The 18220-nt window shown below is 44.8% G+C and overlaps 1 protein-coding gene across 2 annotated transcripts in view; it reads left to right on the plus strand.

The window, feature by feature from the left end:
- CPXM2 (carboxypeptidase X, M14 family member 2) overlaps window positions 1-18220 on the plus strand; it is a 146482-nt gene that overhangs the window by 112846 nt on the left and 15416 nt on the right. For both annotated transcript variants that reach the window (XM_017858729.1, XM_017858730.1), the window contains exons 8-11: window positions 7975-8098; window positions 10264-10460; window positions 11804-11983; window positions 17078-17375. In XM_017858729.1, coding sequence (XP_017714218.1) covers window positions 7975-8098; window positions 10264-10460; window positions 11804-11983; window positions 17078-17375 — 799 coding nt within the window. The remainder of the gene's footprint in view (window positions 1-7974; window positions 8099-10263; window positions 10461-11803; window positions 11984-17077; window positions 17376-18220) is intronic.

Genomic DNA, 18220 nt, shown 5'->3' on the forward strand with positions numbered 1-18220 from the left:
GATGTGATCTAACTTGAGATACTCACACAGCTTCCAGACACCTGTCAGCACAGACTTAGAGGTGGGATGTGCTAAGAAATCTTCTTGCTGTCTTGCTCTTCAGAAATCAAGATAATGTGTTTGGACTTGAGGGCTGTGAATCATCCCTGCTGCTCTACATTTTTGGGGTATTTATATGGCTCTGCTCGCCATTCCATTTTATGGAGCACTGATGTGTTAACTCCGCTTTGCTCACTGGACGTCTCAGCACAGCTTCTTGAGCTCAGAAATGAGACAGATATCAACTCAGTGCAATTAATGTCAAAAACAATAAATCTAAATGCCTTTAAAATGAGTGAATTGCACAGAGACTTTAGGTAGCTGTTATCTGTAAATAGTTGTCTTGCGTGGAGACTTGGGGCTCTTTTCTCACAAGGAGAGCAAGCGGAGTATGCTTCATTACCCCAGGCAACTCTGACCACTACTGGAGCCAAGAGATACCTTTGGATAATCAGTGCAGCCCCCTCAGGTGACACTGGAAGACCCATGTGAGATCCCACAGCTCAGCAGTTATCAACTAGAGACTGTCTGGGAGATCGCCCATCAATCCTGAAGAGTCTTCAAGCCAGAAATGATTTGCCATTTGGATTCCTGGCTCCTGGGGATGGGAAAGAAGTCAACATTTTGAGCAGTTTCCCCATATGGAGTCTGCTGGGTTACTGTAGAAATCTTTCTCCCTCAGGAAAAACGTGTTCATTTTTCCTACTATTGAAAGAGACATTTACAACAAACCAAAAAAATGAGAAACAGAAGCAGGAAGCAAGAAGTGAAAATAGAAAACCTTATTGCATTGTATGAGGAAGATAATGAGGGGACATGTGACTCTTTTGTGCAGACAGCACTGACTTGCAAGGCACAGTTCCAGGCAGAGGGGAGCTGCAGGTGGTTGGGTGGAGAAGGGAGGAGGAGAGGAAGGAGAAAGTCCTGACATTGCCACTATAAGGCGGAGAAAGGGAATTGTTCCAAGAAAATACGGAGGACCTTCATAGCGTATGTTGCAATTTATTCTTGCTTAGTTGCTGGTTTACGTGTGCATTGCCTGTCTCCCTCACTTGGGGCAATGAGGGAAGAGACCCTGTCATTTTATCATCCATAGTGTGCACTTGATCAATGTGTGTATTTGAGGTCCTTACAGTCATGGGGGATGGGAGAGAGAAGGGAGCCATCTGCTTGGCCTTGGTTTGGGAGGCTTTGGTTGCAGAGGGGGTCAGCTGTCATCCAACGTGTGTGGCTGGCACTGGCAGGCAGGGGTGGAGGGATGGTGGCCTGAGTAGAGAGGACAGCAAGAGTGAAGGCACGAAGTCGGAGCCGACAGGTGTGTTCTGTGACAATTTGCAGGTAGCTGGGAGGAGGCTGGTCCTGAGTGCCAGGAGAGGCTTTTATCCTGACGCGGGGGTCTGTGGAGTTTCTTTAGGTGCACAGAGCTGTCTTTCTGGAAGTTGTATGGAGGGCTGGCCCCTGGGCCTGAAGAAGGATGAGAAGAGAGGCATTTCTCAGGCAGGCTGCCCAGTGGAGGTCACCTATTAGAGTGAGTTGGGGAGAGAGAGGGGCCTGGTGTGCTTCTGTGGAGAAGAGGAAGAAGTGATTTTGAGGACAAGGTTAATGACCTTCTTTGGATTGGTCACAGTGTTGTCAGGTCCCAAACACCCAGCAAGTACTGGCTGATGGCCCATATGTAGACAATGTGATGTGGATAGAAAAAAGTAACATAGGCAGACATGGGCTGGAAGGCAGCCATCTAATGACATTGATTTCCAGGGCACCTAAGGATGGCCGGGGACATCAGGCTGTGGGGACCATGACTGACCCACCCACTTGTACCATGCTTAGCCTGACCCTGTGGGGACAGGAAGCCAGGGCGGAGCAGCAAGCCTGCACATCCAGATACACCCAACTCCATTCCTTCCCTCTTCCCTTCTTCTGGAATTTATTTTCCATTGGGCAAGGTGCGGTGCCTGTTTCTCAGGCAAATGAGGAAAGATGGCAGAAGAGAACTTTCCTCTTCCCTACTCTCCTCTTTAAAAACCAAACAAACAAACAGAACAAAACAAAACTTGCATTCACTGGATAAACAACATTGTGTCAGCATCAAATGCTAACCAAAAGCCTAAAGACAAATCCTCCACGAACCCACTACTCTAAAAAAAAGGCAGTTTCCATTTTCTCCCCATTTCCATGTGGTGTTTGAACTTCTGTATTCACAGAATTCCTACGGTTTTGATGAGAGGATAGTTACATCTTGGCCCTGTGTTTCTCAGCGAATATTGGATCATTAGCCATTTTCCATGCTGTCTTCATAATTGTGATTGTGAGGTTGCAGAATGTTCTGGTGAGTGGATGCATCATACTTTTCTCAGCTTCTTTCCTGCTCTGGAATGTTTGGATATCTCCCAATTCATAACTTTTCATGAATACAGACAAAGTATGAAACATGCCACAAGTGTCAGTGCGCATAACATTTTACCATCTTTATGAAAAATTTCCCTCTGATATTTTGCCAGAAACTGAGGCTCTTGATTCTATCTCCTTCAGTAGAGAGTGAAGCAGCAGAGCCTGGGATTCAGTAGACACCAGGATGCAAATTTTATTTCCATCTCAGAGTTGGGAAAACAGAGTCTTGAAGAGACCAAGAGTCTTGCAAACCCTGGTACTTTCTAAGATGATGTTTCTCAACATTCTTTTTCATTACTACCCACCTAGGGAAAGTTTTTAGACTTCTTTTCTTTTCTTAATATCCTCCCTGCATTATATTAAATATTAAGAAATAGGATTTTGCTAGATAGGGTTGAGCTTTGGGGGAACACAAAGCATTGTAATACCTAAGGCTTTTTTAGCCACAATTTTCAGCCCCTTGGGGTGATGTCATCTCTTTTGAGAATACATGCTCTAAGGTCATGGTGAAAATTCTATTCCTTACTCTGACTGAATTCATCAAGACCCAAACATTTACCACAAAGACCCAGACTCCAAAAAACCATCTTTGACCCCTCTCAAGAATAATTGTATTCCCTTACAAGAATTAATTGTGTTTAAACGGGAAACGCCATTCCTGGGGATGTTCACGGTTGCCTTGCTGAGAAGAGCAGAGTGGGCTGCCACCCAGGTCTTTGATGGTGCTGGTAGCCACTGGAGAGATGCTTCCTGGCATTGCAGAGGGCCACTGTGCAGAGAGAATTGTAAAGGAACTTCACTGAGAAGAAGATTTTTCAAAGGCCCATGTTCTCATGTGGGAAAGATGCTTATGATACCGTGGCACAGTGGCATGCACTTTGTTAACCAATACTGTGCCATCGGTGGGAAAGTGTGGCTGCTATGAAAGTACAGTGATAGTGGGTAGAATATAAGGAGGTGATTCTGATGACTCATGGCCCAAGCATCTTCCCATGCCATAGCTAAATGTGCATCTCAGGGGAAGGTGATGCTTGTCTTCTTCCAGTGTCAAGGTCGTGCTCACTAGTACTGACAGCACATTTCTCCTGCAGCTAATTGGAAGGGGGTGGGGTAACAGTGAAGGAAGCCAGCCTGGGCTGAATGCTTGCATTCATTGCCTAGTTCGTGATGAGCCACCTGGCTTTATGTCCATAGAGCTAGTCACTGATCTGAATGTAAGACGGTGAATTGCCTGCCAGATAGGATTTGCTAAGGTCAATGCTGTTGGCTGAGAATGACTGCATCAGCAGGGACTAGTACATGGAGTCTCAAAGGAGATGCCAAGTATGCTGTGGCCATCAGAATGGTCACAGTATGCAGCAAATAAAACAAGCAGCAGGGATGCACTGGTTCTCATTTCTCTACTACACCCTCATGGACAGATAGGGGTGTGGGAAGAGCCCTGAGATGCCAAAGTCCTGGCTTCTCCTGCTCCCAGCTGGGTGACCCAGGGTAAATTATTCGATGGCTTTCTGGGCCTTAGTCTCTAAGTCTGTAGAATGGGAAAAATCTTCTCTGCCTTCTCTACTTTACCCCCCCCAGTCATGATGATAAGACTTAGTAGAGAAATGGAGCGTATTCTTACTGTTCTTGTTAACATAATTGGTGACGTGATTACTGTGTCTTTTATTAAAACATGGTGCTATTCATATGTGGCCCCTTGCTGTCCCTGCAGTATCTGTCTTCGATGACTCTAGAAGCTACATGTCCTTTGCATGTTGCTTCTCCATTTATGATGGGTTTCTGTTGTAGCATTCTTGGGAATAAGACCCTTTGTAGCCAACTTTCTCTCAGCTAAATATTGTGACACAAAGTGTGTTGTCATAAAGGGAAGCCTGTTTTAACCCCTGGAGCAGTAAGAGGGTTAGACCCTGAATTCCAAGTCAAGGCTGCACCTGTCACCTCTCGTAGGCATGTCATAAAAGCCAAGCTACAGCAGCAGTAAATCTTCCCACTCCTTTAGAAACGCTTCTTGATGCTCATTAAACCACTCTTCCCAGTCATTACAGAATGTTGTGTTATGAAAGGCATATGAAGCACAGAGTCATATAACTCCAACGTATCATAAATTTTACATAATACCAAATTTCCAGTTCTAATAGATTTCAACCCACCATAAAATTTGCAACAGATTTGTTTATCTACACTTTACAAGGACATTTTATGGATAATTCGGTTGATCCGATTTTTTGGCAGCCTGCTAGAAAGCATTCAAGTCCACACCGCCCCACTGTGGGCTATGCCCTTCCTCTGTCCTGCACCAATTCAGTTCCAGCTCAGCTTTCAGAAGGCCACGGGCCTCCCTAATGGGCACCTGACCACCAGCCACCCTGGCCAGGATGGCCTTCCTGTGTGTTTCTGCAGCACCTGGGCTTCCTTCCTGGTCTTTTAACACACTGTCATGAAATTGTCCCTGGAGCCCTCTGGCCCCTACTGCATGGTCTGGTGCCTGGCTCAATAAAGACATGCCCTTTGAATCAGATCTTCTTTCACTTGGGTATTGATAAACAAATTTAGCTTAGCAAATCACAGCTACTTGCAGTAAACTCACAGGTACTCGTTCAGTGACATGAGGCAGAGGCATATAGGCAGAGGGTGTCTCCGGCCTTTGACCTTTAGGGTAACCTTTTCTCCTATGACTTGCAGAGCCCTTGGTACCTCCTTTGGCCCCTGGTCTCATTTCCCCAGACCTCAGCTATCAGTGTGACGAGCTGACTAAAAAGGCAAAATTCAGAAAACAGCATGTGTCTATTTCACTTCCTTGCTGAAGCCTGCTTTTCCTACCGTTTAACCCCATGATTCCTGTTGTCATGGTGACCCAGTGCTCTCCTTACTTAGTGGCAATGAACTGGGTCATTGCATGCCTCTTATTGGCTGTGTGCTGCAAGCTCCAGGAGGGAAGGAGCAGTGTGTATTTGCTCAACCCAACAATGTAGATGCTCATTAAATTATGAGAAAAAGTTGATATTAAGATATATTTATTTGGTCAGGCATAAAAGATAAAAGGCTGAGTCTGTCTCCTCAATGATCTGGAGTGTAGTGAGTGGGCAATAAGAAAGCAGGAAATCATAGTTAAAAAGTAAAAACCACCGCTGAGGGAGGTGAGAACCGCAACCAGGGAGGTGAGAACCACGACAAAGGAAGTGATAACCACAACCAGGGGAGTGATAACCGTGATGAGGGACCTGATGACCACAATGAGAGAGATAAAAACCACAACCAGGGAGGCAATAGCCACAACCAGGGAAGTGATAGCCACAACCAGGAAGGTGATAACCACAACCAGGGAGCTGATAATCACAATGAGGGAGGTGGTGACCACAATAAGAGCAATATGAACCACAACCAGAGAGAGGGAGACCACAATCAGGGAATGATAACTCACAACCAGGGGAGTGATGACTACAGCGAGGAGGTGATGATCACAGTCAGGGAGGTGAGAAACCACAACAAGGGAGGTGGTGACCACAAACAAGAGAGGTAAGAACCACAACCAGGGAGGTGAGCACCACAACCAGGAGAATGAGGACCACAATGAGGGAGGTGATGATCACAACAGAGCCAATAAGAACCACAGCCAGAGAGTGATAACCACACCAGGGGAAGTAATTACCACACCAGGAGAGTGGTAACACATGAAGGAGGTGATGACCACAACCTGAAAGGTGATGACGCACAACAGGAAAGGTGATGACCACACCAGAGAGGTGATAACCACAACCAGGGAGGTGATAACCACGACCAGGGAGCTGATAACCATGACCAGGGAGCCTGGATAACCACAAAATGAGGGAAGTGTGGACCACAATAAGAGTCATAAGAACCATAACCAGAGACGGTGATAACCACAATCAAGGGTATGAATACCATGACCAGAGGGAGTGATGACTACAAAAAAGAGGTGATGCGTCACAATAGGGAATTGACTAACCCACGACCCGAGGGAGGTGATGACCACAACCCAGGAGGTGATAACCTCACCCAGGGGAGTGATAGACATGACCAGGAAGGTAACAACCACACCCAGAGAGGTGATAACTACACCCAGGGGAGTGATAACCAGAACAAGGCAGGTGGCTGATTTCACAACCAGAAGAGGTGATAACCACATTCCATGAGGGATAACTGCAACCAGGGAGGGTGATGGAACCCACAACCAGGGAGGTGAGAAACCACAACAGTGAAGGTGATGAACCACACAACAGGGTGGTGATAGCTATAGCAAATGGAGGTGATAACCAAACCAGGGAAGTGATGACCTACAACCAGGGAGGGTGAGAACCACAACAGTGGAAGTGAGAACCACAACAGGGTGGTGATAAGCTATAGGCAATGGAGGTGATAACCACAACCAGGGAAGTGATAACCACAACGAAGAAGGTGATGATCACAAGCAGAGAGGTGATAACCACAACCAGGGAGGTGATAGCTATAATCAGGGAAGATGTCACCATAACCAGAGAGGTGATAATCACAACCAAGTATGTGATAGCCACAACCAGGGAGGTGATAGTCACAACTAAGGAAGGTGTATTACTTCATTCTCATGCTGCTATGGAGAAATACCTGAGACTGGGTAATTTATAAAGAAAACAATTTTAATTGACTCAGAGTTCTGCATGACTGGGAAGGTCTCAGGAAACTTACAATAATGGCTGAAGGCACCTCTTCACAGGGCAGCAGGAGAGAGAATGAATGCCGAGTGAAGGGGGAAGCCCCTTGTGAAACCATCAGATGTTGTGAGAACTCACAATCAGAAGAACAGCATGAGGGAAACCACCCCCATGATTCAATTACCTCCCACCTGGTCCCTTTCATGACATGTGGGGATTATGGGAACTACAATTCAAGATGAGTTTTGGGTGGGAACACAGCCAAACCCTATCAGCAAGTATCTCAGTCCATTCATGCTAAAATACTGTAACCTGAGTAGCTTATAAATAACATAAATCTATTCAGAGCTCTAGAGGCAGGAATGTCCAAGATCAAGGTACTGGCAGATCTAGGGTCTGGTGAGGGCTCACTTTCTGGTTCACAGGGCCATCGTTGTGCTGCATTCTCACTTGGCAGATGAACAAAGAAGCTCCTTTGGGCCTCTTTCATAAGGACACTAATCACCTCTGAGAGGGCCCAGCTCTTCATGCATTGGGGATTAGGTTTCAGCCTATGGATTTTGGGGGACATAAACATTTGGAGGATAACAGGAAGTGATAGCCATAACCAAGGGGTGTGGAAAGTATGGGACGGGGTGGGGGCAATGGCCAGGAGTTTCTTCCTAGGGGGGTGATGGTACAGCAGGTGCTGGAAGGAAAGCAGGCATTATCTAGGGCAGAGGGATATAAGGAGAGTGTTCTGGGTAGAGGTGATAGCAGCAGGAGTGTGCAGAATGTGGATGCACTTGGGAGGCTGTGGAGGAAAGCAAGAGGTTTCCGTCTTCTTGGGAGCTCTGTCCTTTTAGTGCATAGTCATCAATGCTTAGAGTTTTGGATTCACTTTGTTTTTCAGTTGATGAAAGTTGTGAATGAAATGTGTCCCAATATCACCAGAATTTACAACATTGGAAAAAGCCACCAGGGCCTGAAGCTGTATGCTGTGGAGATCTCCGATCACCCTGGGGAGCATGAAGTCGGTGAGAAGGGCCCCTCTGGGATGCTTGGCCCCTTCATCTTTGGTACCCATGTAAACAGTTAGGAGATTGTTCACCCTATGAGAAGATTCATGCCACAGGGCATCAGCTGTCCACACCACTGCTGTCTCACATAGACAGATTCTGCACATGTTGGCTCTGTGAACCACTCATCTTATGATATGGACTATAGAATTATTTACACTGGAAATACCCATCTTCTCTCCAAAGGGAGCATATTTCATTCTCTGTCGTCCACCTCTGAGACCAACCACAACAGCCAAAGAAGAAAGTGGCTGAGGTGGGCAGGACAGAACTTCTTCCTCCTTCAGGATTCCCTGATCGTTAATGGCTCATACTAGAGGAGCTTCTCCCACTTCTTAAAAAAATTCAATTCTATTTTTAGATATTTCCTGTTTTCAGCCATTTCCCATTCAATCACTCCCCAGCCTGCACCTCTATAGGTGAGATGGGCTTCTCTGTTTTTCTTTTTGGTAAATCTGGGAGCTCTTTAGAAATCTGCTGATATTTAGGTACAAAGATTTGTCCGATTTACTTGAACATTCATCAAAGTCTCAGGAGTTCCTCTCAGGAGGTTTTTTGTTTTGTTTTGTTTTGTTTTAGATGGAGTTTTGCTCTTGTTGCTTAGCCTGGAGTGCAATGGCATAATCTCGGCTCCTGGAGCCCTCCGCCTCCTGGGTTCAAGCAATTCTCCTGCCTCAGCCTCCTGAGTAGCTGGGATTATAGGCATGCGCCACCACGCCTGGCTAATTTTTGTATTTTAGCAGAGACGGGGTTTTTCCATGTTGGTCAGGCTGGTCTTGAACTCCCGACCTCAGGTGATCCGCCTGCCTTGGCCTCCCAAAGTGCTGGGATTACAGGAGTGAGCCACCGCACCCGGCAGGAGTTTATTTTAAATGATAAAACTTTATCTTCTGGTAAAATCACATTTCCTCAAAAGCAGCAGCTTTGCCAATGAGGGAAGGAAATGTGTTGTCAGCTTGAGCCCAGCACTGATAAATGCCAGGCCCTAGTCCTTTCTGGCTGCTGTAACAAAATATCAGAGGTTGGGAAATTTATAAACAACAGAACTTTATTGCTCACAGTTCTGGAGGCTGGGAAGTGCAAGGTCAAAGCGTGGGCAGATTCAGTGCCTGGTGAGAGCTGTTCCTCTTAAGACCCCTTCTTGTCTTACATGGCAGGAGCAGAAGGTCAAAAGTGCCTGGCTAGTTCTCTGGAACCCTTTTATAAGAGGAGTAATCTTTTCATCACTTCCTGGAGGCACCACCTCTTTTACTTATTTTTCCTTTTTTTGAGACGGTCTCATTCCATCTCCCAGGCTGGAGTACAGTGGCACAATCTTGGCTCATTACAACCTCCGCCTTTTGGGCTCAAGCAATCTTCCCACCTCAGCCTCCTGAGAAGCTGGGACTACAGGTGTGCATCACTATGCCCAGCTAATTTTTTTTGTTTGTTTTTTGTAGAGTTAGGGTTTTGCCATGTTGCCCAGACTGATCTTGAACTCCTGCACTGGAGCCCTCTCCCAAAGTGCTGGAATTATAGGTGTGAGCCGCTGCAGCCGGCCGGCCCCTCCTCTTAATACTCACGTTTGATCTTAAGTTCCAGCATATGAATTTTAGGGGGACACATACATTAAACCATAGCACCCTAAGATTTAAAAGCTGAGCTTTGAAAGAAAAAATCCCTAAAGAAAGCCCACTTTACACTGCATCACTGCTGATTTGCCCTGATGGACTATTTTCTGCTTATATTCATTTGTCTTTGTTAAACTTAATAGGAAGTTATTTTAAGAAAAATAATTGCCTCCCAAAAGAGAGGCACTGATTGCTATGGCTTGTGCTCAACTTGTAAATGTTAAGCCCTAAGCACTATGCTATTTGATCTGTTCTTGGTAAGTAAGAATGGACATTATTACCCTGTGAGAGGTGTCATGTCAGATTTTTCTACACATTTTCTTGTACACCTGACTCTCTGGGAATAAGACAGTTGTCCTGATGTCATTTTAGAGGTTTGTTTGAAAGAACAAATAGGGCTAAAATGGCAAGCTTATATTATTCAAGACTTTCCCCCTAACACAATGTGACAAGCACTGTTTGGCCCTAAGTGTTTCAACATGAACCTGTGCTTCTCTCTGTCTTTGAGTAAAGGTGAGCCCGAGTTCCACTACATCGCGGGGGCCCACGGCAATGAGGTGCTAGGCCGGGAGCTGCTGCTGCTGCTGGTGCAGTTCCTGTGCCAGGAGTACTTGGCCCGGAATGCGCGCATCGTCCACCTGGTGGAGGAGACGCGGATTCACATCCTCCCCTCCCTCAACCCCGATGGCTACGAGAAGGCCTACGAAGGGGTAATGGCCCTGGCCCATCTCACCCAATAGGATGTGGGCAGCGAGGCCCCAGCTCCAGGGTTATGCAAAATTCCACCTTATGAGCTTTATTTATTTATTTTTTGAGTCAGAGTCTCCCTATGTCGCCCAGGCTGGAGTACAGTGTCACAATCTCCACTCACTGCAACCTCTGCCTCCTGGGTTCAAGCGATTCTCCTGCCTCAGCCTCCTAAGTAGCTGGGATTACAGGCGCCTGCCACCACACCCAGCTAATTTTTGTATTTTGAGTAGAGAGGAGGTTGGCCAGGCTGGTCTCAAACTCATGACCTCAGTTAATCAGCCAGCCTTGACCTCCCAAAGTGCTGGGATTACAGGTGCAAGCCACCGTGCCTGGTCACACAAGTTTTATTTTTGAGTGTCTCTGCTGAGGCAGGGAAGCCCACAAGGTTTATGAAAGGTGCAAAGCAGGCACTGAAAATGATGGTGGCCTTGAGAGGTGGACGTGCCGACATACTGGAGGAAGTGAAGATGAACAGCAGTATTGCTATATACATAACAATAATAGAATCCAGTAGTACCACTTTATGTTGGCTAAGCACTTAATCATGGCATGTGTTAGCCTTGATTATTGCCTTTAATCTTCTCATCAGTCTTCTGAGGAAGTTGTTTTATTATTCTGATATATTCTTTATATTTTATGTTCCAATTATGATATAGAACATATTTAGGTTATAGGTGTGCATAGAATATGCACATGTACAGAATTATGTATAAAGAGAACATAGAGTATAGTTAGTATTATGTTGTGTTGTGTATTGACAGTGATATATCACAATACCTAGGAATAAAATGGAAAATTATATTAAAACAATGGTACCTATCAAATACAAGCTTTACAGTATAGAAATGTGGTCGCATTTATTGGTGCAGATATAGTCAGTTAGGAATTTGCATTGCTAAATAGTGAGCCAGAATCATGGGCAGGCAGGGAGAATGCATTACTATGGTGGCCAGTGATACTGCAATGATGAGTTCATTGCTACTCAGAGGTTCACCTGGCCAGTATGGAAGAGAGGAAGGTAGGGGTGGAAGAAGGAACCTAATGCTTTTTAAGCACTTCCATGTGGCAGGGGTGGTTCTCTGAATTCCCTCTTTGGAGTAATTTGACTGAATTATCTACCACCCACCAGATATTAATAGGAAGTTTTTCAATATTCTCCTTTAGATGCCATCTTGGGGTCAAAGGGCATCCAGAGGCTTAGAGACACTCCCCAAGGGGAAGTGGAGATGGAGGCATCTTGTATGGTAGAGGGTCCGCGTTGTCCTGCAGCCTCTGCATTCTTCACACTCTCACTTGTCTCCAGGGCTCGGAGCTGGGAGGCTGGTCCCTGGGACGCTGGACCCACGACGGAATTGACATCAACAACAACTTTCCTGATTTAAACACGCTGCTCTGGGAGGCAGAGGATCGACAGAACGTCCCCAGGAAAGTTCCCAATCACTATATTGCAATCCCTGAGTGGTTTCTGTCGGAAAATGCCACGGTGAGTCAGAATACCCCTCATCTGTAAAGCAGCAAAAGGCCAGGCTTAACCCCCATTGGTATTTGCAGAGGATAGGACATTTAAGAAAGAGACGAAACAATTTTTTTTCTTTCATGTTTTCTCCAAAAGCAGATAAGTGTGCTAGATAATAACTACCTTTTAGGTGGATATTTGGGGAGATTCTTCGTAGAGGAGAAATCATTTAATTATATTTCTTAACAAACACATGGAGCTTCAAAACCAAAACAACCTCCCCTGAATTGCACATGTTTGTTACTACCTTTCATATCTTTCTCACTGTCGGTTATATTACTAAGAAATTATCCTTAGCCCTTACTGATTGCTTAATATATCTTATATTTATTTTAGCACATCCCTTGGGTTTACTACATGTGGTGTTTCTTTGGAAAGAAAAATGAAATTAGATGAGAAATATTTCCTCAGATTTCTTAGGTCTTGTTTTACAAAGAGTATGTTGTAGAAGAAATAATTCTCCCATACCTCTCATTGTCTTTCCTGGGCATCATAGTTGAGCTCCTTACTCTGATTCTTCGATCGTAAACATTCTTCAAGAGTTCTACCTTTATTGATATATAAGTTAGTGTTGGATTCAGCTGCAGCCACAGAAAAATCAAAATAGTGCCTTAACAAGGTAAAAGTTTCTTTCTTTCTTCACGTAAAAGTACCCTGGAAGCCAGCCAAGGGCCAGACAAGTAGAAGCCTGGTAATCATGAGGAACCCAGGATTCATCTCTGTCTCTGTCTCTGCCATGTCAGCATGTGGCACTCATCTTCAAGGTCATAATCCAGGGTGGCAGCTGGTGCTCCAACTGTCATGTGTCTGAAGGAACAGGAGAGAAAGGGTTTGGGGAAAAGAAAAAGTTCTTCTCTCAGATAATTCAATTTCCTATAAGCAGTTCTACATAATGCTTCTGCTTAACTCTCACTGGCCAGAATTCAGTTGCACATGGTATCAGCCACTGCAAGGAAGGCCGGGAAATGCTATATTTTAGACAAGCAAATTGCAAGCTCAAAACAAACAAACAACAACAAAAAAAGATTGGACTTCTCCTACTGTGGATTAAAGGGAGCTGGAGAGAGGACAGCAGCTCTCCCTTGGCGTTCCAGCCCCCAGCACAGCAAATGTGGGTGCCACGTACTGGAGGAGGAGCAGCAGGGTGGGCTCCTTTAGTGACTGACAGTCCAGGGTCATCCAGCCCTCAGGAAGTGAGCAGTAGGGTGATGAAGACAGACAGCAGCAATGCCACTTGGTTCAGTTAGGATGCCCAAGGGTGCTGATGTGGGCAGGAGACTAGGGAGGCCCCTGAGTCTTCTGTCTTCTAAATCTTCTCTTATGTTTCCCACATCACCTGTTTTAGTTGTTTTTTGCTCATTTGTTTGTTTTTCCACCTAACATCCTATTGACACTGGGCAAAGTTGAGAATTCAAGCTATGTTATTCTTTAGGAACACTTAGACCAAAATTGGAATTTGGTTGCCGGCTTTCTTAGCCACTAGGCTATCAGAGCTAAGTAATCCTTTTAGCACAATTGTGCAGAGTCTCTGGATGTTCAGTCTTTGCTTTTAGACTAGAATTTAGTTATCTGACCTTGTTGTCTAGAACTACAAGGAGAATTACACAATTCTATCATCACCAATAGTTTTCTCAATTGTGGATAGACTAGATAGATAAGAAATCAGCAAAGATAAAGATTTGAGTAACAAGGCTAACAGGCTTGACATAAGGGGCCTGAAAGAATTCTATAACCAATGATGGCCGGGCGCGGTGGCTCACGCTGGTAATCTCAGCACTTTCGGAGGCCGAAGCCGGCGGATCACGAGATCAGATCGAGACCATCCTGGCTAACATGGTGAAACCCCGTCTCTACTAAAAATACAAAAAATTAGCCGGGCGTGGTGGCGGGCGCCTGTAGTCCCGGTACTTGGGAGGCTGAGGCAGGAGAATGGCGTGAACCTGAGAGGCGGAGTTTGCAGTGAGCCCAGATTGCGCCACTGCACTCAAGCCTGGGTGACAGAGTGAGACTCCATCTCAAAAAAAAAAAAAAAAAAATTCTATAACCAATGATTAGAGAATATTCTTCACAGTAATCCTGTAACATTTAAAAAAATTGATGATAAACTGGGCTTATAAGGGAAATCTCAACAAATTTCAGAGAATAGGTGTTAGACAGACCTTGGTCTCACCACCATACAGTTAAACTAGAAGACTATAATAAGATTAATGAAAACCTCATCATGTATTTAGAAAATAAAAAACTTCTACAGAATAAGTCAAAGAAAAAAATATTGACAACTAATAAGTAATTAGAACTGAATAATAATGAAAAGATTACATATGAAAATTTGTGGATTACAGCAAAGAATAGTGCTTTAGGAAAATGTATAACTTTAAGTTATTATATTGCAAAAGAAGGCTGAAAGTTAACTAACTTAAGAAGTTAGCAAATAAATAAATAAATAAGTAACAGAAGAAACCCAAAGAAAGAGAGATTAATTTATAAACAAGGGCATTGGGAGGCTGAGGCAGGCAGATCACTTGAGGTCAGGAGGTCAAGACTAGCCTGGCCAACATGGTGAAACCCTGTCTCTACTAAAAATACAAAAATTAGCCAGGCGTGGTGGTGCACAACTGTGGTCCCAACTACTTGGGAGGCTGAGGTAGGAGGATCGCTTGAACCTGGGAAGTGGAGGTTGCAGTGAGCTGAGATTATGCCACTGCATTCCACCCTGGGCAACAGAGTGAGACCCTGTCTCAAAAAAAAAAAATTAAAATTAATAAATAGAAAACAAGGGCAAAAATGAATGAAATAATAGAAAACAAAGAAATAATATGAAGTGATTTGTCTATAGAAAGGTGTGTTTGATAAAATTTAACAATTATTCACAACAATATCTCATCAAATTTTGAATATAGCTTTTAGTGTGAGGAAGGCTATTTTAGGTGAGATGCAAATGGCATTAATCATAAAAGATTAGTAAATTCGACTACATGGAGGTAAGAAAGCCTGTTCCTCAAAAGATTTGAAAACTGTGACAAGCTAAAATTGGGAGGAGTTATTTATAAATTATATGACTGAGAATGTTGAAAATTTAAAAGCTGAAGAGTAACAAATAATAAAAATATGAACAATTCAGTAGAAAAATGGCCAAAGGTAAGAGAGGAGGAAACAGAATTAATAGAAATGACAAGATGTTCTACCTCACTAGTACTAAGGACATGCAGATGAGAGAACATTATATGTCCATTGTTTGGCAAAAGTAAAAATCCCCCCAGTGTAGGAGGGAATACGGGACAGATTTCTTGTACATTGTGGGTGAGTATACACTGTGGATGAGTATACATTTGATTACCTTGTAAAGTAGAATATTTTTATATCCTATGCCTCTGCAATTTCACTTCTGGCGATATGTGCAAGACAAATTCCAACACATATGTACCAGGAGACAGTAAAAGAAAGTTCAAAGCAACACTCTTCATTATAGCAAAAGATTGAAAATTACCAACGCCCATCATCTAAGAATAGGTATTAATGCATTAAATGGGATCTCCATATTGAAGTGAAAAAAAGCCTGAAAATAGCTTTATTCAACGACAGGATGAATCTGGGAAACACAAAATTGAGTGGGAGGAAAAAGAAATTGCAGAAGGCAACCAGCAGTATCGTTGCGCCCCTCCGCCCCTGCCTTTTTTTTTTTTTAGATCAAAAGCAAGTAAAACCAAATGGTATATTTTCAGGTATACACATATGGGATAAAACAAAAGAGAGAGAATGAGAATCACATCACTTAGGATACAGTAGGTACCTCTGAGTGGGAGGCAGGAGGGTGGATAGGTTGGATGGTGTAGGCACACAGAACAGAAATTGTTAGGGAGGTCTGCGGTTGGATGGTGGGTTCACAGGTGTTTTCCATGTTGAAATAAATAACAGAAGGGAATCCCAGCACTTTGGGAGGCTGAGGCGGGCAGATCACGAGGTCAGGAGATCGAGACCATCCTGGCCAACATGGTGAAAACCTATCTCTACTGAAATATAAAATATTAGCCAGGCATGGTAGTGGGCGCCTGTAGTCCCAGCTAGTCAGGAGGCTGAGGCAGGGGAATCGCTTGAACCCGGGAGGCGGAGGTTGCAGTGAGCCGAGGTCGTGCCACTGCACTCCAGCCTGGCAACAGAGCAAGACTCTGTCTCAAATAAATAAATAAATAAAACCAGAGGGGGACCAAGCACAGACCAACAGTGATACTGTATAATGAACTAAGCTCTCTCATTGGTCCAATCCAGGGCCCCTGAGGTGTTTAAACAAAAACAACAAAACTTAATGAATCCCAAGTCCATCTCATCCCTTACTCAGTTTTCTATACATCATGGTGAAATGATTTCCAATGTCTGTTGTCATTGTCAATTTGATCTTACTGAGATTATCTTCACAGAGATTAGCAATTTATGATAAATACTTGTTTCACTGATCAATGCTTGACCATATCAAACTTTCAAATTTTAGCTTTTAACATGGTTTTCTTTTTTTCTTAAATGTTATTGTTAAACGATGTCAAACATACAGAATTAGGGAGGAAGCTGCCCAGGATCGCCATGGACCCATCTCAGCTCTAACACTTACCAATTCCTGTTTCGTCCACATCTTCACTCACTTTCTCCTCCTCCCCCAGGTTACTAAAACTAAACCCAGGCATCATAGCCTTTCCTTTGTAAAGATTTCAGTAGATATCTCTAAAAAATAAAGGCACTCTTTTTATAACCATAAGGCGTTACCATTATTATATCAAAATAAAGTATTCCTTAATATTGTCAAGTATCTGGTCAGTGCTCACATTTCCCCTGTTATTCCCCCCTCCCCAAGGTTGTTTAAATCAAGATCCAAACAAAGCCCATTCATTTGATTGGTTTATGAGTCTTTCTAAGTCTCTTTCACATTTTTCCAGAATTGATTTTGAAATTCTAAACTTTACTAAGATTATTCCATAAAAGCACTGCTGTTTTGACTACGTCCCTGTTTGACAGCTGGGGAGAGAAAGCAGCTTCCTGCTCATTTTACTTGTCCATTTGGGATGTTCACAGGTGGCCGCCGAGACCAGAGCAGTCATAGCCTGGATGGAAAAAATCCCTTTTGTGCTGGGCGGCAACCTGCAGGGCGGCGAGCTGGTGGTGGCGTACCCCTACGATCTGGTGCGGTCCCCCTGGAAGACGCAGGAACACACCCCCACTCCCGACGACCACGTGTTCCGCTGGCTGGCCTACTCCTATGCCTCCACGCACCGCCTCATGACGGACGCCCGGAGGAGGGTGTGCCACACGGAGGAGTTCCAGAAGGAGGAGGGCACTGTCAATGGGGCCTCCTGGCACACCGTTGCTGGAAGTAAGCCTCCCTCTTGGGGACAGTGGGCTGCAGGTGCAGGAGGACGCTGCAGGGGTCTCCTCCTGGCCCTCCCGGTATCACTACTGTCCCATTGTCACTAAGTGGTGGCTGCCACGGTGGAGCACTTAGGACCTGCCAGCACTTTCCTAAGCACAGCACTCAGGCTCTCCTTCCATCCTGGCCCCAGTCTCACTTTCCAGTGCACAAAGGAGGTAACAGGGGCTGGAGACCCAAAGGGATCTGCTCGAGGAAGAAAGGCACAGGGCTGGGGTCTCTGACTCCATGGCCTGTGCTTAGCCTCAAAGCTATTCAGATTTGACAGGGTCAGAGATGGGTAAAATTGGAGTGAATGGCAATAGTGGACAAAACAAAAACAAAGACAAAAAAAAAAAAAACCCAACCTAGTGAAGGGGTGGAGAGCATGCTGGTGCTGGCGCTGGAGCCTGAGTTTTTCTTATCTATATGAGCTCTTCTGTTCTTGGGTGATGTCCTGTGCTGTAAATCCACAGAGGGGGCCAGGTATCCATCCCAAGCTCAGCTGTGCAGGGACTCTGAGCTGCAGACTGAACCTGTGGTGAAGACGGTTCCATTCTTACCTGCTGTCCTCCAGCGGCCAGCAGGCCGGCCCGTCACACTCATACCCACAGCCTGCGGTCAACACTGACTGTGTGCTGCATGGAGAATACAAAGTATTGCTCCTGGCATCCACTCAGGACTGTAGAGGTTCTCAGGAGAGACTTCAGAAATTCCCTCACAGCAGCCAGAAGGCCTCGCGGTCCACACATCAGGACAAGCACTTGGTTTCCTGTCTCAGGGCTGTTCCCTAAACCCGGAGGGATGAGGAT

Source organism: Rhinopithecus bieti, unplaced genomic scaffold, assembly GCF_001698545.2.
Source record: "Rhinopithecus bieti isolate Rb0 unplaced genomic scaffold, ASM169854v2 scaffold_42745, whole genome shotgun sequence".
NCBI lineage: Eukaryota > Metazoa > Chordata > Mammalia > Primates > Cercopithecidae > Rhinopithecus > Rhinopithecus bieti.